This window comes from Aricia agestis, chromosome 14 (genome assembly GCF_905147365.1).
Source record: "Aricia agestis chromosome 14, ilAriAges1.1, whole genome shotgun sequence".
NCBI classification, from domain to species: domain Eukaryota; kingdom Metazoa; phylum Arthropoda; class Insecta; order Lepidoptera; family Lycaenidae; genus Aricia; species Aricia agestis.
Genome location: NC_056419.1, coordinates 11,096,534 through 11,124,355, shown reverse-complemented (window position 1 = coordinate 11,124,355; position 27,822 = coordinate 11,096,534). Strand labels below are relative to the sequence as shown.

At 37.4% G+C, this 27,822-nt stretch overlaps 1 protein-coding gene across 2 annotated transcripts in view; it reads left to right on the top strand.

Annotated features, from left to right (window-relative positions):
- Positions 1-10,624, top strand: part of LOC121733936 (prominin-1-A) — a 41,790-nt gene extending 31,166 nt beyond the window's left edge. The window contains exons 14-18 of one of the 2 annotated variants that reach the window (XM_042124341.1): positions 264-454; positions 2,390-2,548; positions 7,227-7,366; positions 8,360-8,413; positions 10,502-10,624. In XM_042124341.1, coding sequence (XP_041980275.1) covers positions 264-454; positions 2,390-2,548; positions 7,227-7,366; positions 8,360-8,413; positions 10,502-10,535 — 578 coding nt within the window. In that variant the 3' untranslated portion in view covers positions 10,536-10,624. Of the gene's footprint in view, positions 1-263; positions 455-2,389; positions 2,549-7,226; positions 7,367-8,344; positions 8,414-10,501 lie in introns of both variants that reach the window. The other variant, XM_042124340.1, reaches the window with a different exon arrangement.
- The last annotated feature ends 17,198 nt before the right edge of the window (positions 10,625-27,822 follow it).

Here is a 27,822-nt window from a genome sequence, read left to right as displayed (position 1 = left end):
GGAGACAGACAGGCAGACAGACACACTTTCGCATTTTATTAATATTATTAATATGGATTTGGGACCCATACTTTCTTTCTTTATATTTTACTAGAAACTTTTTTAATTCTTGGTTTTGACTTTTGTCAATTAAATACGAAAAGGCGCTTAATATTAGAAACGCTGTATAATTTGTATAAAACTTTCTTTTTTTCACTTAAACATGAACCCCACCAATCTTAGTTTACTTCTTTAAAATATTTAAAATGTAACGTTTTTTCCAGCGACGAGGACTCAAAGGCTGCACTTGAGTAGCATCAAGCCTTTAGAGCAGTTGAGGACGGAATTGGTTTTTAAATTAACAGAACTGGAATTACAAATGACCCCTTTTAGAAGAAAATTAAACATCTCGTTGAGTCACATCCACACCGCTCAGTTCTATATAGACAACCAGGGGGATGTTATCGCGCAGAAGGTAATTTTACTACAATTATTATTTAATACCATTAAATATAGAATTTTTAATTTTTTTATTAATTTCTCATCCCCCCAACGGTGTCAGGGCTTGTTGTTAACATTTAGGTTGTGTATGCAACATCACACATCGGCACATCTCTAATAAAAATACATTCTTAGTTCTAAATTCTTGATTCTGCCCAAAAGTGGGTGAATTTCAGATAACTATTACGTTAATATTATGTCTCTTTTCTTTTCATGCACATAATTATTTTTCTTGTCATGCGGGCTACACGTACGCGGCCTGGAGCGTGTTACCTTTTTCTAAAAATTCTAGGGTTTTTATGATGTTTAATAATATTATTACCAATGTACCTTATCTAAGAAACGACTTTTTTTTTGGTTTCTCATATCTATTAAAATTTAAAACAGTATCAGTTAAAAATAGCGACATGTAATCAGATCTTAATTCTATTTTAAGGTTACCCTCAGTCTTTAAAATATTCCAACCCTTTACAGTAAAATTTGCTAAAATTAACAATTAAGATATCTCATTCTTTATTCAGTCACATACGAGGAACTTACATTGTGTGTTGCCATTTTATAAATATCTCCCCTTGCTTAAGTGGAAAAACTACTTATATTATTTCAACATTATGACGAAAATGCAATATGTTGAGGTTTTGAATATTATGTTTATTTCTTTAAAATCTCAAGTCCATAGATTTGAAGTCCAAGCAAGCAACAATTGTATATTTTGTAAAATATTATAATGCTTATCTTGTCCAAAATACATGTTATCACGTCTTTTATGAATGAAACAATTTAAAAAGGATTTTATTATGAAAACTCTTTGATATTATGTGGCAGAAAAGAGTCGCAATCTAAATTTTTATGTCTGGTAACACTCACCAAAATTGAATACCTCACATATAGGGTAATTCGCTCCCTACGTGACGCCTATTTTAATTAAGGTGCCCACCTTTCAACTAATTATGTGACACAATGAAAAAGATTTCTTATCAATATAATATTAATATACGAGTATTTTTAAATACTAGAGATCGCCCAATGGCCGAAATTCGACCTTAGTTTCAACGACATATTTAGGCCTACTACGGCTATATTTTGTAAAAAATATTGACTTTATTATTATTTTTTCAACTCTTGTCTCTGGGATATAGCTGATCTCAAACTGGCCGTGTAAGCATTATCTAATAGTATCTTAGATTCAATAAAAAAAACTATAACCCATTTTCAATTTGTCAACTTGTTGTCAACAGACTTCAACCATAAAATATAAAAGAGTATAATTCGTATGTATAGGCTTGTCACTCAAAAATCTGTCATTTCTCATGTGTGTGTGTTGTAGTGTGTGTAATGTTTTATTTGTTAAAAAAATGTATGAGAAAAGCATAATTTCAAAATAATATTAGTTCGATGCACTCCTTCACCATTTATACTATAAATGTGCAAAATTTCATGCACCTACGTTTCCCCATTTTTCGTAAAAAGGGTTACAAAGTTTTTCGTTTGCGTATTAATATTATGATGATTAAACTAGCTGTCCCGGCAAAAGTTGTTTTGCCATATAAAGTATTTCGTCCATATTATTATTTTATTGAAGTGACTAAATAAATGGCATTATTGGCACCATGGCCAACGTCCATCGCTATCCCGTCGCACCAACAATGGTCGCCGTCAGTCTCGAGTTGTAATAATTTACTATTATTTATTCAACACATGCACTTATCAATATAAAAAGTAGCCAGTAGCCGTTTCGGAGGAGTACGGTAACTAACATTGTGATACGAGAATTTTATATATAATTCTTGATTTTGCCAGCAGAATATCTACACAAATCTTCTCTAAACCAGAAATATCCCATAGGTAATTTTTTGACACCTGATGTTATAGAATCTGCTAGAGAGAACATTAACTCATATTCTTCCAGAAAGTAGCGATGTTCATCTCTCGTCTCATCTCCCACGCGGCTGGCTGGCGGACCCTTGTGTTGACTGCCGCAGAGAGGCAGGCCGGGCGCTGTGGACCGCTCTTCACTGTATTCGCTGCTCTACGATCCCTGCTGTGTACCCAGTATATATCACCCCTGGTAAGTGTCTGAAACGCTGCTAGATGTAGGACCCATTAGCGGTGACAGTGCTATGACAGGGTCCTGTGAACCGCTGTTTACCATACACGTTGTTCTACGTTTCCTGCTGTGTAGTGTGTACATACAGGGTGCAATTAAACCTTCCTGCCAATTTTTTTCCAGGGCTTAGGTATTATTAGGAGAGTCAATTAACCAAAAAAAAATTGGGTGTTTTTTTTTTTTATTGACATATTTTATCCCATTTAAAATCGTTGCAGAACGGTCACTCGCAGCGCGAGGGAATGAGAGGGGATAACGCGGGGGGAGGCACGTGCGCGGGGTCACATCACGCACGGACGACGCGTCGTGTCCATTAATTGTAGTGTTTTTAGGATAACTTTCGGAAGCTATTTCTCAACATTTTAGTACTGAGTGATTTTAAAAGAAAAATTACGTGTATTTTTATTTTTAACAAGTTATTCTTGTTATATATCAAAATTTGGCAGGAAGGTTTAATTGCACCCTGTATATTATTATTGCTTCTGGTAAATAGGCAGTATTATTAAGCGGAGTAGTTGAGGCGAACTGCGGCTGGACCCATGTAGTGTCTGCCGCGGAACGACAGGCAGGGTGTTGCGGACCGCTTTCCACGTTATTCGTTGCTCTACGTTCCCTGCAGTGCACCCAGTACTGATAATTCTGTACTGGGGGAGGCAATAGCCTCTGATGAGAGTTTGAAACGATGCTCAATGTGTAATACATTCAGCATCGTTTCAATGCTATACAGCAGCTGCACTGGTTATTAAACGGATCTACTATGGCTATACGCTCTCTTATATACAGTTAGTACATCATAATATTAAGGTAAATCTCAAAACTGCTACAAATGAACCAAGGCACTGACTGCATAAGAGAGACAGATTCTTTTCTACCAGAATCACTGCATAAGTTTCTCTACGCCCTTGCTAAACACCTACTACAAATAACTATTATTCTTCGTGTTAAAGTACTGAAAGATTTTAAAAGTAGTCTGCAAATTGTGTGGGTGTTGTTTTGAACGCGGTAGCGAACGGTCGCGCACCGCTCAGCAACACACGTAGCAAATATTAATAAAAGTAATTAATATTTCGCGAGTCGCGCGGCTCACAGCCGCTACACCGACACCATGGCGCTCGTATCCAACGAGCTGCTGGCGTTCGTACAACACGTCGTCAACACCATGGACGAAGACGGCATCGTGCAGCTATGCAGGTCCACCTACACCAACGAGGAGATCTGCAAGGGCAGGCTCGTGCTGTACGAAGCGCTCGGGAAGACAGCGCAGATGACCTCCCGGAGGAGAGACGGAAGCGAACGAAGCTTGCAGGACATCATCTCCCTGCTCAAGCAGACTAATCCTGCGGAGTTGCCAGTGTTTGTGGCCAAGCAGCTCCACAAACTGCCGGCGGTATCGACGGACCACGTCAACGTCTCCAGCCTGCTCCAGAAGTTCAACATCATGAGGGCAGAGCTGGACGAGATGCGAGGTAGATTGGATGCCTCGGAATCCACCATCAGTGAGTTGCGTAGTGAATTATTACAATTAAAAAGTAATAATTCATTATGTAGGTCACCCGAGCATCCGATCGACTCGATAAATATGCGTCGCGGAGCTCAACGCGACTCGCCGTTTTGCACGTCAGCAAAATCAAGTGGGTCAGCAACAGCCGCCGCCGTCAGCTCGCCGTCCGCGTCACCGCATGACGTCGACACGAAATTGAGGCCATCGACTCAAGCGAAAAACTATGCAAGCGTCGCTGCTTGCCCCGCACCACCCCCGCGGGCAAAGGCGAGGGGTGCAAAGAAGGGCCGCAAGGCTGAACATCTTCGACTCGACAGAGACGAGAGCAGGAGGTGCGATGAGGAGGGCTTCGTTCTGGTGGAGAGGAGGAAGAAGAGGAAGCCCACCGTCCGCAACCACCGCGGCATCGCACCTTATGTGCCCGAGCTGCGCCTGCGGAGCGAGGTGACATGACGGTCGAAGACGTCGTAAACTACATCCGCGAGAAGACCACCTACACCTTGAGGGTGGAGCGTCTGCACTCTCGTCACAAAGTGAATTTCAGTTCCTTTATGGTGAGAGTGCCGACTCAAGTTTTATCCATCTTCGAGGTGGAGGAGTTCTGGCCCGCCGGTGTAGTTTACCGGAGGTTCCGGGGGAGGCTCCCGAACGAAGCGCGCATCACGTCGCCGAAAGAGACTTTACGTGATAAAGTGTAGTGTGAATGTGTAAATAATATATATTAGGATAAAATTGTTCGGCGTGCATCCGTTGTCTGATTGCCATAACACAAGTTTTTACTTAGCATGGGATTAGACGACGTGATGTACGCTACCTAGCTTTTATACTATTGTATATTATTGTATGCTTAATAAAGAATTTGAATTTGAATTTGAAAATTATAATAATTAAAGCTTATATATATTTTTTATGAGCCTATGCTATCCCACTGCTGGGCAAAGGCCTTCCCCATTTTTCTATTTACCACGGACAAAAAAATAAAATATAAATTGTGGGCCTTGTTAATAACTCATTCTTTTCCCATTATCCTAAACCAATTTATATTAAACATAAATTAAACCTTTCCAAGGACCGCTCTATTTGTCCAAATGAAATCCGTCTGAATTAAAAAGCCATTTCTCCGAGGCTAATTTCCACAAACTGGAGTAAACGTGTAACTCTGTAGTGCTTGAGTCATGATTGATGGTTGTTGAGGAACTGTAAAGTGGGTACACCGAGATCCGGAGATGAAAAATTGCTCCCCGCGATGTGATTTGTTGACATATCAAACTTTATATTATGTGTGCGAGCTATGTTGATATTGTGTTTTGTATAAAATTTAATGTCCGTACTCTACGATATTTGATAATTACTTAACTTTAATTTAACGATGACGATGTATGGATAATGGACTTTATATCAAAATCTTCATTAGGCTAGTTTTATAAGGTTTAGGCCTATTTAGCGGGCCCCTAGAGTGACCTAGACGATCAATTTAACTGTGCAATATCACGTTTTGTGTAATATTATTGACCGTCTAGGTTTAATATTGCCCGCCTTTCAATCTTATTGTCGAATAAATTGTTCAATAATATTGTTCAACGATATTTCATAATAAAATTGATTGTCTAGAGACCCACTAACGCTTACATTTACTTAATATATTTGCTTGTAATCTCGCGGCATATCCGCCAAATCGCGCGGTCGGGCGATCGCGTAATATAAATCCAGCCTTAAAGTATTCGTTAAATCTCGTTAACATCTCGGATCGAATATGCCGACTTGTCTGGATCCGTAAAATCTGCCGCCCATGTTGATTATATTTCGTCAAGTAGGTAGGGTACAAGAGGCCTAAGGCGGGTAGCCGGTAGGGATTTAAAGACCGCAACTTGTAAACGAGAGGAGTTACACGTGTAAGTTCTTTCCATTTTTAATATTGCTTTGCAGTAATATTTATTTATTTATTTACTATCTGTTGCCCGCGACTTCGTCCGCGTCAGCAAAACAGGCCGTTTAGTGTTTTAGTGTTAGTGTTAGTTTTTAGTATAATTGTATGTATGTTAGTCTATAAGGTATTTATAATATGGGCCAAGATGCCTGAATTAAATAAATAAATAAAAAATAAAATAAATAAAATGTGATAACAAAGAAAATAAAAAAGAGAAAAAAAATTCCCTTTTTAAGGTTCCTTTATAAAAAATCCCCTTTTTAAGGTCCTTTTCGGAAGTCGGTTAAAGAGTAGCCTAAGTTATTCCTTACTACATCAGCTATGTGCCAAAAAAGTTAGCCGGAACAAACAGACAGACAGACAGACATACAGACAAAAATTGTAAAAAAAATTGTTTTGGTGTCTGTGCCCTATATACATTCATATGCATTTGGTAAAAAATGGTTCTTTCAATATTATAAACAGACACTCCAATTTTATTTATATGTATAGATGTATAGATTTATTTAGGCACAATATTGACAAAGATCATAGAAATTTAGCACTTGTCTCTTTCACTCGCGCATCTCAACCTTAACCAATTTAATTAAGGTCTAAAACCAAACACTAACCACTAAAGTCTGCAGATATGGCAATTTAATCGCCAAAATTTATGTCAAACTCAGCTGAAAGTTCATGATAACAACGTACTCGTCATTTGGAATGAAATTCGTAAATTGACATACGACTTCCTCAGTCCTCAGTCTACCGCGTTCGGGTACAGACTAGTATGGGCCACGTGTAGATGCGTACCGCTATCGCTGGGCTATTCCCTTTGATGTGTGGCCGAGAAACCGACACCGCCGCCATCCCGCACGACCAAGTCCTCCACACGCAGGGCCATCGTGATGGGCCACTACGATGGGTCATCGTGTAGAGGCGCAATTATGTGTAGTTCAGACTCTTCTGAACTACACATAATTGCGCCTCTACACGGCCACGTAGACATCTTCATGGCCCGTGCACGTTATCGTCGATGGAAATTTAAAATCGGCTTATATCTCCATACATTTTACTTCCCTGAGATATCGTTTTACAGCGGACGTTCACGATATTACCGTCACGTCCAATATGATAAAAGCGCGCAATGCTTTGCGCAAATCGCAATTTTTTGCTGCCAAATCAAAATCTTCGATGGTACGTAAGTCCCTGAGACCAACTTTACATTCCAGCACGGTTGGTGGTTCTGTGGGTTTCTGCTGGGCTTCATCTGGTGTACGTTCCTCACGCCGCTCTGTGTGAAGCTCTGGCGGGCGTACGGACGGAAGACCACCAATGAGTTGGAAGCGCTCACCATGGCTGCTGACGCCGGGTGAGCTATCCTAACTATTTACTACCAAGGAGCTGTAAGAGCAGCTCCATACTAATTAAGCGATTTCGCTATACAAGATGTAACAAAACTAAGTGATAATACTAAATAATAGGGTGTGTATGTGTCCCTTAAATAGAATTCACTGTGAAAAACAGGGCTGAAAGATAAAATATTTGTTTGTGTGATTTGTATGGGCATACGTGGGAGAGCCATGCTTCGGCACGAATGGGCCGGCTCGACCGGATAAATACCACGTTCTCACAGAAAACCGGCGTGAAACAGCGCTTGCGCTGTGTTTCGCCGAGTGAGTGAGTTTACCGGAGGCCCAATCCCCTAACCCCTACCCTATTCCCTTCCCTACCCTCAACTATTCCCTTCCCTTCCCTACCCTCCCCTATTACCCTATTCCCTCTTAAAAGGCCGGCAACGCACTTGCAGCTCTTCTGATGCTGTGCGAGTGTCCATGGGCGACGGAAGTTGCTTTCCATCAGGTGAGCCGTTTGCTCGTTTGCCCCCTTATTTCATAAAAAAAAAGCGCCCGCGCGTTATGAATGTTCCCATACAAAAGTGAAAAAAGTTCCTCTTTCAGCGCTGCTATTTTCACAGCGAACTCGATATAGGGTATCCATACAGTTGTGGGTTGTTACATCCTGTATAGGTACATAAAATATTATAATAACTTTACAATGTCTTGTCCTTTCCAGGCACTTTAATTACTTTGGTTTCGGCCAAGAACAAGGCACATAAGTTAAACACACTGTATGTCCCTTTTTATAAGTACGAAGCTACAGTTGGATATAATCCTTTTGGTACTTATTATAGACGTTTTGAATGAGAGAATTTTGTTATAAGTACTTAAGTGTATTTTATTATAACGTGTACTTTATTTATTTTTAAACATAATCATACAAACATCCAAGTGTTTTTCTATCATGTGAAATAAGTTCAAATATTCATAGACATTTAATATATTCGCAGAAATAAATGTTACAGCGAACCGGGGACTCCCGCCACAGCCACTTGCGACAACAACTGGACCTCACCCGAGTATGTATATCGACCATTAGTTTATTTCATATTTGTATCGTCTGTTTGTCTATAAAATAAAACCAGAAGAGAACTAACGAGTAGGCCGACTCAGAAAGATCTCGAAATTTATAATTTTTGTTTTATTAAAATTTTGACATAACAGGTAGGTATGCGGGGCGCGCCGTAAGTTAATGCGTTAGAGCCGGGAGTCGGGACACAAAAGCACGATACGAGGTCGTGTCGTACCACGACGCGGCGTCGTCGTTTCACGATGCGACGTCTGTCGTGGGAATCTACGACGCGCGTCGTAAAAAACTACGACACGACATCGTACGACGTCGCGTCGTAGAAACTCACGTAGAAATTCAATGATGAGTTTCTACGACGCGAATGTTGAAAGTGACAGTCGGGCCCAACTCGCGTATACTCAGAACCAACTCAGAACACGCGTATATAAGACGTATATTCGCCCGTTTGTTTGATGTCGAGGTACTTTTTACGTTCTGTCTACTCTGATGGAACCATCCTAACATCAAAATGACAACTGATGACAAATCCACATTTCTGTTTAAAATGAACAAAAATGTAGACATGAAAACAGTCAAATATGAAACGCGCTTATTTTTGCGTCGAAAACTACAAGACGTAGTTATTTCAAAACTAACATTTGCCAAATCGGTGCAGCTGTTCTCGAGTTTTAGCAAGACAAAATTGAAAATTCATATTAAATTTTATGGATAATAAAGAATAAAATTAAATAAAAATGTTGTTTCAAGATGACCAACTAAAATCAATAAACCCATACGAACCCAAGATAGAAAAGCTTTAACCCGTTTTTACCCGTAAAGGCCTTATTGAAAATTCCGTACCTACGTGATAAATATAGAACATCTAATTTGGGTCTGGATTCTCATTCAACCAAAGTCTTTGTGCGTGTTTTCTCTGGCGTATTTAAATCTTTAGAAGTTCTGCCTTTCAATAGTACTCAGAAAGATTGATTATATACTCACAATTATTATCCGACTTGAAGTTTTCGATTGATATTTTAAACCAAATAATGGGCATTGTCCAAAAAAAATCACATGTACTTTTAATATTTTTTTTCGTTGAAATAGGGTATTTTAAGAATATAAATTAAATAATTTTGAAATGCATTGGCTAGTTTTTTCTCAATAAATTTTTAAAGTTTCGCTCTGACGTCATCATCGGCGGCCAATTGACCTCTGCAGTAGTTTTAAATTTCGTTTCAATCTTATTTATAATGGCTGGTTCGTCAAATGCAAGTTCTCATTATGTGAAAGCTGATACGAGAAGCTTACCAAAAGTTCGAAACGTAACGTTGGTCGAATTTATTGCTAATTTAACGCCATTGAAGGTCAAACTAAGGTTAAACATATTTGTTTAAAAATATAAGTAACTAATGGGTATTTTTTTTGTTTGTAACCAAAGTCTTTGTGCGTGTTTTCTCTAGCGTATTTAAATCTTTAGAAGTTCTGCCTTTCAATAGTACTTTAGAAGGATAGATTATAATACTCTCAATTATCCGACTTGAAGTTTTCCATTGACATTTTAAACCAAATAATTAAGTACAGATTTTTTTTCTATTTAGTACGAAATTCATGTGGCTATTAATGTATTAGAGCTTTTATTATGGCGTAACATATTATACAGCGGAACAAACGAACAAACATACTGTCGTAATATAATATACTGGGTATACAAAAACTAAGTGATAATAATACTTTAGGGTGTGTATGTGTTCCTTGCAGAAATTCCACTGTAAAAGTAGCAGCGTTGAAAAACCATTTTTTTTGTAATTTCTATGGATCTATGGGCAAGCGCTCCTGCAGCTTCACGAGTTTTCCTATACAAAAGTAAAAAAACATTGCTCTTTCGACGCTGCTACGTGCTACTTTAACAGTGAACTATACCCCGGTCTCATACTGTACACCCTAAAGTATTATCACTTAGATTTGATACGCCCTGTAGACTACGAAAATCCCTTCGTATTAAGTAGTTACTTACATCATTCAAGTAGTAATATCTAAAAAAATTTTTTTTTAAATAATGAATGAAAACTAAAATTTAATAAAACTATTTTTTCAGGCCTCCACCCCCACCAAGGAACGATAGCTGGTGATCTCGGGACGGACATCAATCAACTTAAAAATGTATTTATAAGCACAAACCGTAAAGTTACAAGAACCGTATTAAACCAATCAAAAATGAGAAACCGACCCGGTTGACCGGTCAATATATTAATTTTGACCGGGTTTGTTTCTCATTTATGATAATGATTCTATTTCAGATAATTCTTGAGACTCGATTTATAGGATAACTAAATATACCAGGCTACATGTAACAACCTTAATAATATGATAAAGATCTTGTCAATTAAAAATTGAATTTAAGCTCTTATTTTTCCTTTTGGCAAAAAATTAAGAATCAGTTAATTGTTTCTTATTTTATTGTTACGGTACTCTTTTATTCATATTACGTTTTGCTATTTTTACTTTATATAATGATAAGTCACCAGTTATATTTGCTTATGGCCCTGTCTAGTCAAATAAAACTAGTCATACTAAAAATACTGCCTTTTAGATATTTATAGATATTTATTAATACAGTAAAAGTAAGCCAATGTAACTTAATTTCTGCTTCGATGTTGTTTTCAAGTAATAAAAAATGTAAGTTATTAACTAAAAAAATTGTGGAATAAATAATGTACATTAATCTGAATCTTCATTTTATGTCTCAGCCTGAAAATTACTCTAGCGAAAATGGTACGAATCACCATGGGCGATTAGATTACTTTAGGCATTTAGATTACTATGGTACATGTAACATGTCATAATATTATGGATTATGGGTAAAGATAAATTGCCATTTGTGATGAAGAGACTACATGCAATTATGATATTTTAGTTAGCGATAGTTGATACGCCATTTCCATATAATATTTTGCAGGGGGTCCACAATGGTTACTCTTATCAATTATGTTTTAAATGCGAATCATAAATTAGATTAGCAAAAGTGAACCCTTTCACTTCTTCTTTAACTTCGTAAGATTATGTTTCATAATAATTATTACGAACGAGCTTTTACCCGCGGCTTCGCTCACGTTAAGAAGTATTATTATATTATACAAACTTTCTTAGCGGATGCCTACGTCATGTCATCTACCTGCATGCCAAATTGCAGCCCGATCTGTCCAGTGGTTTGGGCATATTAAGTCTATGGGTTTGGGCTGTGCGTTGATAGATCACCATGTCAGTCAGTCACCTTTGAGTTTTATATATAACGGCGTGCGCGATTAACTTGTCTATTGGCAACTTATTTTGAGATAAGTTTCATAATGTATGTTATCTGTTGGAGCGACCAGTACCGCATGGGGTTTTGAGTGACACTGTCTAACTGACGATGGACATTTTGATAGGTGACAACCATCATCGGAAAAATGCCCAGATTGTTAGGAATGTCGGGAAGTACGGTGGATGCTCCCAAACCCATCGGCTCCAAATCTGACGATATCTGGTTAATCACAGCTTTATTTCAGCACCTAATGTACGCCCACAATCATGGAGGATGAATGCAATATTATTCCACAGTCATTGAATCAGTTTCTTATACCGCTCGACGATTCGATATAATATATATAGATTTAAAGGTAACGACAAGCAATTTTAGGTCTACAGGAAAACCAAAGCCTGTTAAGTTTCCTGTAAAAACCACGTCAGTAATTTAATTAGTAATATGAGTTGAAAACTTAGTTAATAAACATCATTTCGTTATTAAAGTTTGTTTGAATTAGTGCTCCGGAACTGTCGGAAACTTCAAATTAATTACAACATTGTAGTCGGCTTAAATCCTTGTTAGGGTTCCTTGAGACTGGCCCTTGATTAAAGTTCCTACATGGAAATTAAAATGACTTCTGTAATTATACAATTTTCAGAATCAAACAAATATAGGTACGGGACAAACAAAGCTTATTTGAATGTGTGTGATCAGTGATGTGGCTGATTGATGTAAATATTTGAAGTGTAGTGATTAAAATCGAATACGGGTCTTCTGTGAACATTTTCTATTGCTTCCGATAGGCTGAACTCGTGAAAAAAGTTTCCTTTGTATTTGGCAAGTTTGCGTTGAGCAAAATCAATCATACATGCGATTTTTATATATTGTGTTTTTTGGATTTACTTATATTAGCAATTGCAAATTTATAACACATCATCAACAAAGGAGCTACACACTAAAATAGTAAACTTATTATCACTATAATATTTTTAAATTAAATTAAAAAATAAAAAGTTATCAGGGATATTTAGCCACCTTGTAATCAGCTCATGAAATCTAATTCGATCAACGTAATAAACGATGACAAATTCTGTCATAAATTTGGCGCATAACGCTAAACAGGCGCGCAGTAAACATCATATTTTATGCTACCTGCTATCTTAATAAGAAAGGAAACGGATGCTGTATAAAATAAAATATGGCGTCATGCTATCTGGAGCCTAATAAAATTGTTATGTTCTTTGCCTATCATCGACGCGAGGCCAATTTTGGAAAGGACTGAGGAGGGGCGTAACTACCGCTGCCATATAAGCAGTATTCATAATTACACGGGGCCCCCAACATGAGCTAATAAAAATGAACAAAAACTTTCTATTTCCTCTTATTTAACCAATTACTTATGAGAAAAGTTAAAGAAGCAACCTTTCCTAAAGTCCCTTAAACATATTTTTATACGGGGCCCTACCAAGGCGCGCTACGCTTCTGCTAAGGAGTTATTATGGTCTCTCTCTATTAACTCTATAAAATCGTTATAACGACCAAAAAAAAAACTAATAAAAGAATATCAATAAAATCTTTTCTTTTTTGTGAATGAGTATTGTGTACCTAAATATGAATTACTAGCTGTCACGGCAAACGTTGCTTTGCCATTTAAAGTATTTCGCCCGTATTATTTTATTGAAGTGACTAAATAAGTATGTCACCATGGCAACGTCCAACGCTATCCCGTCGCACAAACGGAGTTATAATAATTTACTATTATTTATTCAACAAATGCACTTATCAAGTACCCAGTAGTCGATTCTCAGATCCACTGAATAATATGCATATAAAATTTGGTTAAAATCAGTGAAGCCGTTTCGGAGGAGTACGCGGCTAACATTGTGATTTGTGACATTTAATTTTGTGACACGAGAATTTCATATTATACAAGATAATACAGTACCTAATTATCTTTAAGTGAAAGTTGAGACAAAAACCTCAATAAATTATATTATATTTGAATAGTTGTAACTGTAATAATTATTTAATTATCTAAGTACAACTCTTTAGGCAAACATTTAAATTGTCGATACCCCCAGGCACTAATTACACTATCCTGTGATAAAGACAGGAATAACAAAGGATTAATTAAATTACTTATTCATAATAATATTATAACATCTTAATTGAACGCCTCCGTGGTCGTGGATTCGATTCCCGCGTTGTAAACCTGTTATTTCCAAGTTTGGTTAGGACAATGCAGGCTGATCACCTGATTGGTGGAAAAGTAAGATGATCCATGCGTCGGATGGGCACGTAAAAAAGTCGGTCCTGCGCCTGGTGTCGGTCTTCCGTCCCACATTGAAACCTGGCCAGTTACGCAGGAGTAATTTTATAGTGCCCTTGTATGTGCACAGTACGTAAGAGCACTCTCTATATTTCTTTACAGTCTCATAACCCACTGCCCACTGGCCACTGGGACGGAAGACCGACACGACTGGCGAGAGATCAGGCGCAGGATTGACTTTTTACATTCCCTACCCGACGCATGGACCATCTTACTTGTCAGATGATCAGTCTGCATTGTCCCAAATAAACTTGGAAATAACGTCATATTCCCAGCGCGAGAATCGAACCCACGACCTCTGAGTCCACGCTCGAAACCACTGGACCACGAAGGCGTCTATACCAACATAGGAAAGGTGAAGAAATGCAACCTTCTCAGATGTAAACGAAAACAATTACTAGTTTCACCACATACATACCGGTTAACATTTCATGCGGCCTTAGCGACATTACGACATAGTAAGGACAGGCGCTCACTTTTAATCAAGTTATGTGGAATTTAAAATATTGCTCTAAATTCGTATATTACGACTTACGAGGGAATAGCACTTTTTTTAATAACAGGCACAGAATAATCTATACTAATATTGTATAAATGCGAAAATCTGTCTGTCTGTCGGTCTATCTGTTACCTCTTCACGCTTAATTTTTTAAAACCGATTTGCTGAAATTTGGTATTGAGATACTTTGAGTCACAGAAATTAGGAAATACTTACAATACTTTTTATCCCGGAAAAATGTACATTCCAGCGCGATTTTTTTTTTGACAGCGACAGAGTTGCGGATTAATACCTCGATCGTGGGAATCGCTGACACAATAGATTTTCAATTGTTATGCGACAGCCGGCTGCCGCTTGGGGATTGATGTGTTAATAATATTAAACTTCTTATTCACTATTGAAGGACGAAGAAGAATAAAGAAATTGAATTAATACAGACTATTCTAAACTCTAGTGTCGGCTGTTGTATCATCAGCTGTTGTATAATCTTTGTCTATCTTTAGCGAGACATTCATTGTAAAGTATTAAGCTTTAAAAAGCCTTTTGACGACGGTCGATGTACCATAGAAAGATAAGGAAAATTTGGGAGGTAAGGGATAAGGAAGACTCCATTTCTTTAATAGTTTATTATACCTAAAAAGGCTAATGTACACTTCAAGACGCTTTTGAGGGGCTATAACAGGAACCGACACCAGTATACTGACACAGTTGGAGGAGCAGAAGAACATTTTCGCTGCGTGATAGAATAAGAAGTAAGGGGTAGTTCTTCTTCTCCTTTTTTACTCATAAAGAAACCTCTTTGTGGTATAGCATAGAAGGTAAGCATAAGCAGGTGCTAAATATAAATCTATATATATAAAGCTCAAAGGTGCCTGACTGATGACATAGTGATCTATCAACGCACAGCCCAAACCACTGGACGGATCGGGCTGAAATTTGGCATGCAGGTAGATGTTATGACGTAGGCATCCGCTAAGAAAGGATTTTGATAAATTCCAACCCCAAGGGGTTCAAATAGGGTATGAAAGTTTGTATATAATAATACTTCTTAACGCGAGCGAAGCCGCGGGCAAAAGCTCGTGATATTACAAACACTTAATAATAGTGTGCGTTACGCTTTATAATATGATTCATTACAAACATTGAGAGTACAACTGATAAACGACCTTGAGATAAAGATTAGCCGACGATGGGGCATTGCGATTTTCGTCACTGTTACTAAATACTAGTAATTAGTGCTGTTACTGTATACAGTATGTATGTTAGGACTTAGGATCCTAGATGGAAAGGGGATTGGGAGAAATGTTAATTTAACTAACTAAAAGCCGAGCTTTGTTTAGCCTCGTGTCGTCACACCTTGACTGAGTGATGATGACACATCTACATGTAAAAAAACCTTGACTGACTTTGTGATAACTGATAATACATCAACATAATATAAATAAAAATTACTATGTTAAAGCACAAATCAATAGGCGTGATAGTTTTTCCGTAAAGTGTACCACAAAATGTAGAGGTTATGGGATATAAAACTAGGGCTCGCTTCGCTCGTCCTGATTATTAATAGATACAACTTGTTTGCACAGTTGTAAAAGTATTGTATTATGTATATAAGTAGATATATTTGCCAACAATGCTATGAAAAATCAATAAATTAAAAACTCTAGGCAGGTTCTAAGAAGGAGCTTTATTGGGGTGCGATCAGCTTTACTTTAGTTATGGCTTACGATTATTTAATTATTATTATTAAGTACATTATGATACTGGAATGAAAATAAATAATAACTAAAAAATTAGCATACGTTTAATTTTATCAATAACAGCGAAATATTAAATTGATAATTGTAAATACATTCGTCTTGAAGTTATTAAGTTTCGCGATTCTATAATCATTAGTCATCACTCTAAAAACTATTTCAAATGTTGATATCAAAGATCATTGAACTCTGAATTGGAATTTCAAATTGAGGATGAACTTCACCTTGAACTACAAACTCATAATCTTCGTGAACTATTGACGATCTTACTCATCTGCCCGCCACGGATCTACGCGAGGTAACAATTAATGGATATGGCACTGACGATTATTTTCTGTAGTTAACTGTCACAATGTTATTTGGGAAAAATCAAGAAACTGAGTGAAGAAAAGTTTTTTTTTGTAAGTAGGTCAAGTTATAAACCCTTTATTTCATTTTATACATGGATATAAAAAAAACAATGTAGGTATATTTTTGACAATTTAGCGCATTAAATAAGAAAACCATAAATTAATACGTATCAGAAGTTACATTTCCAAATCAGCACAAGTAGTTCTTGAAAGCCTTTAAGGAAAAGGTCTTGTCTGACTTTAGGTTCTTAAAAAGTATTTTGCACAGGAAATTCCAGTGCGGTTTACCAGACGTCAAGTCTCAAGGTATACGGGTCGATTTAAGAGTTGAAATTATAAATTTCCTTTCATTATTATTAAGTGCTTATAACGTTGTTAAATAAAATTGATCTACAATAACATTGACAAAAACATTGTTGTAACTTGTAACCTGTAGCTCTACCATTTTTTTTGTTTAATGCTATAGTATTAAGTTGGCAGACTGTTAGTTTTCATAATTTTTGGCATAAATTAATATTTATAATTTTTTTTAGCATCATGATTGATCAACTATATATTATTATTATTATATACCTATTATTTAATATATTATATTGTATGGTTATTGGTTTTATTTATATATAATTTTATGTGTGATAAATATGTATATTATAAGTAAGTATAGTTTCATATTATACAATATATATTTTATAAGTATAATATAATTTATTATTTTTTTCTGTCTTTTATCCTCTTTCAATTCGACTGGCACCTATACAACTTTGTCCTTGTATCGCCCAAAGGTTGACTGGTAGAATATAATGCCATAAGGCATTAAGTCCACCTTTGTATATATGTGCATAAAGTTTTTAAAATAAATAAATAAATAAATATTAACGGTACTCGATACCGACTACCTACGTTAATTTTTAGTATGGCAAATTTTACAGCGCCTCTAGCGGTTACTTGCGGAACTAAAATCGCCATACTAAATATTTACGTAGTCGGTATCGAGTATCGATAAATACTATAGCTTTAAACTCATGGTCGAGCTCCTGTATATCAAATGCACCTTTACTTCACAGAATAGTTTTTTTTATTACTCGTAATAATTATGCTAAGTACTCACACACCGAATAGTTTACTCCATAGTTTTACTCCAAATCGATCAAAAACTCACAGCTCGAAGGCTAGCATCGATCCGGCTCGGTGGAATTATTTATATCTAATTTCCTTCGATTTGGAGTAAAACTATCGAGCAATGCTGAATGTGTGGACGAAAGCTCAAGCCGTGGGTTTTACTATACGTGAATGCTCGATCGAACAAAACCGTATGAGAGTACTTAGCATTACAGTAATCTATTATTAAGGTTGGTTGATGCATTGGATCTGTAAAAACTGCCTTCTATTTTCTAATATCGAATGCCGCATCTTATTATTAACACTTCCTAGTTGTCACGTTTCGTCCGGCTAACACACTTATGTACTTACATAGCGAATTAGAACCATCACGTGCATTTTTGGTGCATAATATGGGAATCGAAAACTTATCGCCTTAGTATTTCAGTGGTCCATTAAACTAAATGGACGGTTAACATTCCCAAAATGTACGTTATTTATACAGACTTATATTGAATGAAAGCCATTTTTTTACATGGGGAAATGCATGTAGAAGATTGGGGTCATCGTCCGAGATATGTGGGACTCTGTAGACCCTGAGGGGTCAACCTAATAAAACCCCATGGTGCTTCAGCCTCCGCATAAGGCGGAGTTGCGGCTCCGATAGAATCTACCAGAAGAATCTAAAATCTATAAGAGAGCGAATTCCCTCTTAAAAGGCCGGCGACGCACCTGCAGCTCTTCTAATGTTGCGAGTGTCCATGGGCGATGGTAGTTGCTTTCCATCATATGACCGTTTTCTCGATTTCCCCCTTATTTTATAAAAAAAGCTATCTTAATACCATATAACTATTATGAAACCAGGCCAGATATGCAGGAGTAATTTTATAGTGCCACAAGAGCACTCTCTATTCCTATAAGATAACGGATATTTAATGGCTAATATTTTACCAAAAATGAACATCAAAAACCCAAGTAACACAATTTGGGAAAAAATTATAATAACCACACCAACAATAAAAAGTAGAAGAAGTTTGAAAGTGATATGCCTGCCAAAACTCTCATAACTCAGTGGGGCGGAAGACCGACACGACTGGCGAGATAATAGGCGCAGGACCGACTTTTTACATGCCCATCCGACGCATGGATCATCTTACTTGTCAGACAATCAGGTGATCAGCCTGCATTGTCCTAACCAAACTTAGAAATAACATGTTTCCAACGCGGGAATCGAACCCACGACCTCCGAGTCAAGAGCCACGCTCTTAATCACTGGACCACCGAGACGTTAAATCTATTCGTAGAAGGTCGTCCACGTCGAGCAGACCTGGGCCTGTAGACAAGTGGCAAAGCGCTAACGCTAAAGCTAGCGCTAACGCTACAAAATGTATGCGATTTGACATAAGTCATCGCTTCGCTAGCGAATACTAATGTCAAATCCATACATTTTGTAGCGCTAGCGTTAGCGTTAGCGTTTTGCCACTTGTCTACGGGGGTTGTTACCACCCCGAGTAAGAGAACTTTGCACAGCACGGCTCTCTCTCTCTAGGGATGAATGGAAGTATGCCATTATTCATACTAATATTATAATACTACTTACTAGTAATATTAGAAACGTGAAAGTGTGTCGGTCTGTTACCTCTTCACGCCTAAAACGCTGAATCGATTTTGCTGAACTTGTTTTGGTATCGAGATACTTTGAGTCCCGGGAAAGGAAATAGGATACTTTTTATCCCGGAAAAATGTACGGTTCCCGCGCATTAAGCGAATTTTGGCGCAACGGAGTTGCGGACTTCATCTTGTGATGAATAACGTTGAAAAGTATTCTAAACGGTCGGCTTACACCAAGTCAATATTTGTAGGGCCTCTCATAGGGCCACCATCTGTTCTATGAAACAATTCCTCTGATAGGACATTGCCAAACGCGGTTGTTGACCTTTAAGACTTAGATCTACTTACGACACACTATTGCGAACCCTTTATTGATTCTTTGTCGTGCGTACGTAATAAACAGTCGACACGTTTGTACTGTAGACTCGTGCACACCATTCATTATTTTCTTACCTCTGAGGACTTTTATGCCAACCACATAAGGATCATTCGGTAACTCAGTACACTAGTTGTGGCATTGTAGTAAGTGGCATTATATTTGATATCTTGTCGGTCGCGGTTTTTCTCATAAAGTTTATACCTAGCGGAATAGGCAACAATCTCGAGCTGTCAAACGAAACCGAAATTGTTTTCAACTTTATGGTTTTTCTATACTTTGCATTTCTACTGTGGCCATGCTAGGGTTGTATCCTATAGACAGAGTAGACAGAATGTAATATTATCGTGATAAAGTCCCGCGTTCCATGAACCTATAATATAAATAAAGAATGATAATAATAATCCATATTATCTACTAATATTATAAGTACGAAAGTTTCTCTATCTATCAGTAATCTGTGGATAAAAAGTATTATGTGTCCTTTCCCGGGACTCAATGTATCTCCTTGCCAAAGTATCAGCAAAATCGGTTCAGCGGTCTGGGCGTGAAGAGGTAACAGACATAGAGACAGACACACTTTCGCATTTATAATATTTTATATTGTTATGGATTATAAATAAATAATAAAAATTGTTTTATATCTGAATAAATTTCAAACAAAATATATTCTCAGAAAGTTTACATGGTGCCTACCACCGTCCACCGGTTCGGTAACTAACCCGGCGAGAAGAACCGGCGTAAGAAACTCGCACGGGGTCACCTTTTTCCAAAAAAGTGGAAAATAATAGCTTAAGCTAATTTACACTAGGTAAGTATGTAAAAATGTGGTACATCTATTACAAAGGGACTGACTGACATGGTGATATCTATCGACGCACAGCCCAAACCACTGGACCGATCGGGCTGAAATTTTGCATTCGGGTAGATATTATGATGTAGGCATCTGCTAAGAAAGGATTTTGATCAATTCCACCTCCAAGGGGTTAAAATAGGGGACGAAAGTTTGTACTTATATAATAATACTTCTTAACGCGAGCAAAGCCGCGGGTAAAAGCTCGTTTATAATATTATAAAAGCGACCGATGGTTTGTCAGCTTATTAGCTGGCTTAGGCTGTTATGAAATAAGCATAACAGCCTAAGCCAACTACATCGGCAGCTTTTATACTATTGTAACATTTTAGCTTATAATTCAATTATTTACACAGTAATTTATTACATTTGTGTCGCAGCTTTGACATTTACCCAAAAATTTACGATAATTACCCAAAGTAAAAATAATGCGGTCACATTACATGTCACTCGTTCGCTATAACACAAGGCAATTAAGTATGTTTTTGAAATTGCCAACATAAAGTTGCCACAACATAATTTTATCATTGCAAAATTATAGCTCACTGCAAAATGTTTACTCTACGGTCACTAACATATTTCATTCTAGAAGTTACGGCCTATTTTGAGTTAATGAAAATAGTTGGCTTTGATAACGCTTGTAGTGTTGTGATGCTAAGTACTCACATGCGGTTTTGCTCGATAGTTTTAGTTTTTACTCTAAATCGAGTAATAATTAGTGTGTGGATCGCAAAACTCACAGCTTGAAAGCTCGCATCGAGCCGGCTCGATGGAATTAAATATATTTAGAATAAAACTATCGAGCAATGCTGAATATGTGGGCGAAATCCCGAGCCGCGGGTTTTGCTCGACGGACGTTATTGCTCGATCGAGCAAAACCGTATGTGAGTACTTAGCACAACAAAAAAGGACTTTAACATTATAAAAAATAATTCTTTAGCATAAAACTAATGTTTATCAATATTTATTGTATGCTTAACAATAAAGAAAGAAAAAGAAGGCCTTATTGTATATCCTAGTACGTAGCAATTTTTACCAAAAAGCTAGAGCATAAATGAGTGTATTTAGTCCAAAACCTTGTGAAATTTTGGGAATTTTTAGTATTAATTTTATTATAATATTATTTTAGTAACTTTGTCCTACTTGTCCCGGGTAGGCCACGATGCGCTAGGTGTCCCAGCGCATCGTCTCGGAGTAATGTTGTTTGTGTCACGAGTTGAGCCTGAAGAGGCAGGGGTGGGGCTGAGTTCGTGTATCACGCGTCTCCCTTAGTCCCACCTTCAGGAGCAGTAACTCCGTTGGGGTTTCAGTGGGAAGTCCCGGGTGCATCTTCCGTCCACCCCGGGGAGTCCCACACATAGCTGGGCATTAACTCGTTAATCCGTTAATCGTTAATTAACGAAGTTAACATTTTGGTTAACGGATTAACTTTTAAGTTAACTTTTAAGAATATTAACGGAGTCGTTAACTTCCGTTATATGCAGAAGTCCGTTAATCGTTAATCCAATGCCTACTATTTACCGCACGGCACCGCGGCGCGGCGCGAAAACAGGTTCAGACAGATAGTATAAACGACAAGTGCCAGGCGGGCAGGCAGCGCGGCGCCGCGACACGGCAGCAGCGAGTGAAACAAAAGCAATACTAGATACATTTTCAGGTGCGCGCGAGTGAGAAGAGATTTGTTTCGTTTTATGATTTTATTACTCAGCGCGGGTACTTATAGAGAGAGTGATTTGTTTATTATAAATCATGTGCATGTTGATAAAGAAGAGTGCAGTATAATTTAGTTAGGTAGAGTACAATAATTATAGAAGTTAGTATTTTGTTTTCTTCCTAACATTTTAACTTCCAAAACCTTAAACCAACAGGTTTTGTATGTACACTAACGCAATGATATAAGTTACAACAAGGCCATATTACATATTAACGGATTAAAGATTAACGTTAACTTGTGTTAATTCGAGCGAAATGTAACGCTTTAACGTTTAACGAAGCTAACATTTTTTTTAACGGATTAACGATTAACGAAGTTAACTATTTGATTAACGGTGCCCAGCTATGGTCCCACATACCTCGGTGGTCCTCCCCAGGCCCCGGGGCCCATTCCCCCAACGAAAAAAATAAACCTTGTCTTACTACAGCTGCACCATAATAATTAATTTGATGATTTAAATTTTAGTTCGAAAGATTTTTAAAAGGTTTAGGAAATATCCAGCAAAATTCATAACATCTTGATTGGCACACGCGCGGTAAAATGTTGCGATAGCATATTTTTACCAACATAATATCAGCCATTGCTCACATATCTTAGACCGGGAGCTCCTGCCTAATTAGTGGCTTTAAAATTCCAGTTATAACCGGTAGCATAAATATTAAAGAACGTTACAAATAATTATTATCGCTCTTTAAAAGGGTTGAATGAGCCACAGATTTTTTGTTTCATACTTTTTGCATTAGTCCTTATAGGTCAAATAGGTAGTGCTACTTTTTGGTTAGCTATAGTTTGCGAAATTGATTGAAAAATAGTTGCGCAAACCGACTTCTATGATTGGGCGTGTGACGTGTGACGTGCAACAAATCAGCGGCGACTGACAGACCAATATCCTGTGCTCCACATCGGTGTGTACGTACTGCGTAATCGCCGTTTTACATTTGCTAATTCATGAGTTATGGCTCTTTGACTATTTGACGTTTGGTGCTGCGGAAGTATGATGAACGCGCGTGCTCCGAGAAATCGAGGGTTGATGGCATCCTCTTTCAGAAAATACCTTGCCATTTTTTTCTGTTCAAAACAGAATAAATGTTGTTCCTATGGTTCAAAAGGGGTAAAAATATACATGAACTTTTCCGCCACGCGCTAAAAGATATGACTTCTTCTACTACGCCGCGCTGGCATTCTACTGTTCCAGATTGCGTATCGTGTGATGCAAATTTGACATTTTAACCCATCCCAGAAAAGTGCACATTGCAACTAAAGAAGTTCTTACTTCAAAAAATCTAAATACACTACAGTCATCGCCATTCCGATGTATTGTATTGTCATACCGAAGTATTCTAATTAGCACGGAAATACTAGAAAATTTAACGCTCGCACCTAATTTATTTATCTTAATTACTTCTTCCTTTTCTACAAGAGCAGATGGCAGATAAAATGATAATCAAACAAGGACATCGGCAACTGAGGAACAACAAAGAACAACTGAGCATTCATTATCTAGCCGCGGGACGGTTATGAACGACAGCAACAACAAACAACAACAATCGACAACCAAGCTGTTCGTGTACAGTCCGCAACATAAGCAACCGTTTTATGCTACTTATGGCCGTTCCCAATATTTGATCTATCTCTGGTTTTGCCCTACTAGAGATAGGAATAGCTCACATTAGACATTAGAGACATATATTTTATGTCAATTGTGAGCTATTCCTATCTCTAGTAGGGCAAAACCAGAGATAGATCAAATATTGGGAATGGCCGTTAGAAGATTGTACGTCACAGTGACACTGATTTTGAATAATTTGAAGTCAAGTCGCAATGTCCTATATTATTTATTTTAGGGTACCCCTCGATGTCACTAACGGGTGCCTACGATGGTTCTACCCTAACCATACTATAATATTATAATTAATGTGAAAGTGTGTCTGTCTATCTGTTACCTTTTCACGCCCAAATCGCTGAATCAATTTTGGTGAAATTTGGTATGGAGATACTTTGAGTCCCGGGAAAGTTCAAAAGACACAGGATAATTTTTATCCCAAAAAATATACCGTCCTCGCGATACAAATGAATTTTGGCGAAATTAAGTTGCGGGCCTCGGGCAACACCTAGTTTGTACATAATTTGCGTCTATGTGTTTCTATTTATGTTAATTTCTTTGAGGGTCCCGTGGTAGTTACAGCATGAGTCAGGCTCTCTCTTAGATCATATAAGTTAAATACTAAAGGCAGATTTTGTTGCTGTCTGCACCTACTTAGAACGAAGCTACATTGCTTCGTAATGCACTGCGGTGCGTAGCCACTAGCCGCAGCGTCAACGCGTCCACTTTTACATACTTACCTAAATATTTTACGATATTGACATGTCTGACTCTATCACATAAAATAATGATGCGTTTCATTAGTGCCTTATCACACTGGCGATTAGCGAGTGATTTGAAAGCGACGCGACTGCGCAGCGCACACGCCGCGACAGCGCAGCGTCGTCGCGGCGTGGAGTGGACGCCATTTTGTACACTCGTCTACACAGATTATTATTATATATAGTAGACTCGTTTAGGGAGTGACGTCAGAATCCATTTTGCTGCTGAGTGTCCAAAACGCCGAAGGCAAGCTGCGTGCACGCCGTGCAATCGCGGCGTCATCGCGGCGTGTGCGCTGCGCAGTCGCGTCGCTTTCAAATCGCTCGCTAATCGCCAGTGTGATTCCGCCATTATCGACGCGGAACGATAGAGAAGAAGAGATGATGTATGGTTATGAGCGCTATTACACTCTTGTATTGAGTTAGCGCGCGTTAGAACAACGCGTGCGGCATACAATATGATACAATGCGTTATACCAACGCCGCATCGCAACGCAACTGCTGTGGCTTCACCTTACATAGCGAATTCCGATCTGCGATGTATGTAAGAGATAAAATTTTATGTCAATTGTGTAATAATTTTCAGGCTATCGTGTATCGCACTCGTTACTCAGTGTCTACCACGCATCACATAAAGTTCAATGTTTTGTTTCATGGCCAACTATGTATGTCAGTGATTCATAAAGTAAAAGTTGTTGAAATTTTTAAGTGAAGCAGTAAATAACGGAATTGGGATGTTGTCTAGTTTATGGCGCGTACTTTTAAATTTTGTGACGGCACTGGCTCTTAGACTATTTATTTTCGATTAAAAAAATGTCATCGTAAAATTGTAATGTCGCGTTGTTTGTGACTAAATTGCTCCGACGTGGTTGGATCGATTTTGACGGAATTTTATACTTATTAGAATGGGCTTGAAAATTGGCCAACGTTTATGTTTCATGCCTGAAAGTAGTACATGGCAAAATAAGGTTTGCCAGGTCAGCTAGTACTATATAATTATATAATGTTAGGTTAGGCTGATTATAATATTTTGTGTTGCTTTAATTCTAAACTACATAATACAAGCTATAGGAAAAAATTTGTTTCCTGCCCTTCGTTAAGGGCCAAATGCACCCTAAAACTTTTTTAATTAGGCTTTGAATGTGTTTATGTAACCACTAAGCTATAGAGATTTAAGAGAGATATAATATTATAATCTAACCATTATAATCTATAGCGAATTAAAAAAGATATCATAATTATAAGGGTCAAGTTATTCACAAGTCTGCAGAATCGTATTCAAAGTCGTCGAAAAGTTTGATTAAGAAATTTTTGATGTAATTCATTTAAAACCATCCCTTTTCTTTCGCTTCGGGCTTTATTACTTTTACAAAGTGCAAATTATATTTCTTCAAATTGTATCGCTAATTAAGAATGTTACTTTTGCAAGTCTATTTAGATGACTTTTTTAAGTTGGAGTGAAAATGTTTTCTTTTCGAGGTGCTCATTCTTTCTATATCCTTATAGAAATATATGTCTTGTCTTCTACTGTTTCGTTACTGCCTACTGGTTAGCCAGTCTAAAGGCGCGTTCAAACGTGCGCGTTTCTTTAAACGCTACCGCAGCAAACGCGCACGCCTAAACGCCCCGTGACTCTACTTATTAACTAGGTATTTAATTAATATTCATTTATTTGAACTAGTTAAAAAAGCCAGTGTTTTTATGAAACGTCAGTTTATTGTTGGTATTGCAAAGAATTAAAAGTCACATTAGGAGTTTGAGGTTGTCTGGGGAGAGATTACAGAACAGTACGAAACAGAAGATTGTTGCTTTATGCTAATTTCAAGCTATTGGAATACGTCGCGTTGAATATACTTTTTAACAAACACGCAATATCAGATTTTGTTTTTACTACTAAGTAAGAAGTACTAATTATACATATCTACATAATAATATTTTATGAATCATTTTTATATATGTAGTATGTACTTAGAAACAAACCCCTCACCCCCATATTAATCCTGAAACATTAACAGCTTGTTCGTGGCTGTCACAAGTCTTTCAAACAACTTTATCAACATATCAGACAAAGACACGGATGACAGCGATAACGTGGAGTACAAAATATATTTTTTTAATCTTCATCTATAGGCACTTTAAGCTACAGCTTAGCTACGGCGACAAAATCCGGGCCATAATCAAATTAAATGTTCAAGCGTTCGACATCTTAAATAACCAAGTTATTAATGTTTTCATATTATTTTGTATCAGATGTAATCTAAGTCTGTACAAGTTTGATTGCTTTAGAAATAAACAGCACAATATAAAGATGAAACAGTAGAGTTGCTTAGCTGTGTTCTTAAAATCAAACTCGCTCAACTCTTATACAAACTTCATACTCAATTTTAACGTGATACATACTTCACTTTTTACTGCAACAATACGTTGTCTGGAAACACCACACTGTCAACAAGTAAAACAATATATTATAACACGGTCACACGCGACTAGACAACTAGAGACGCGGTTTGATGACGTCATTATTGAGCTCGCATGTTATTGCATTCCAGCGATGCGTCAAATTAATGTGACCGTGTTGTATTTACACCAATTAAATACTCTGCCGCTTCCTGCAATCTTTCTTTACAGCTATTGGCAAAGTCTTATAACACTTATGTTACGTTTCTGTTGGGATGATGATAGTCTACTGTACTATAACTTATACTGGTAAATAGCTTGCATCCAAATACTCACGGCCGGCTTTATCTTTTCCTTTGAGAAGTTTTAATGGCGTATCTACGTTTAAATATATTTATTTAAAATTAATTCAATGGAAGCTAAGAAAATTTATAATATCTATGGACGCTTCACACCACGTCAGTCTGGCCCCGTGCTAAGTACCTGAAGGACTTGTGTTACAGGTACCAGACAACAGAAATATATTTAATAATTTTATACTATACATATATTTAAGATTTTTATAATATAATACGCATATTTAATACACATCCATGACCCAGGAACTTTGAAAACTTTTTGTTCCTTCGGCGGGATTCGAACCCGCGACCCCCGGCTTGAGCTACCGACAGCCCACCCACTGAGCCACAGAGGTCGTCAAATCATCTCTATTACTTTGAAGAAAAATTCACCTTTTTCGGACGACATTTCTAAAACATAATGCTAAAAGGCCGGCAACGCATTAC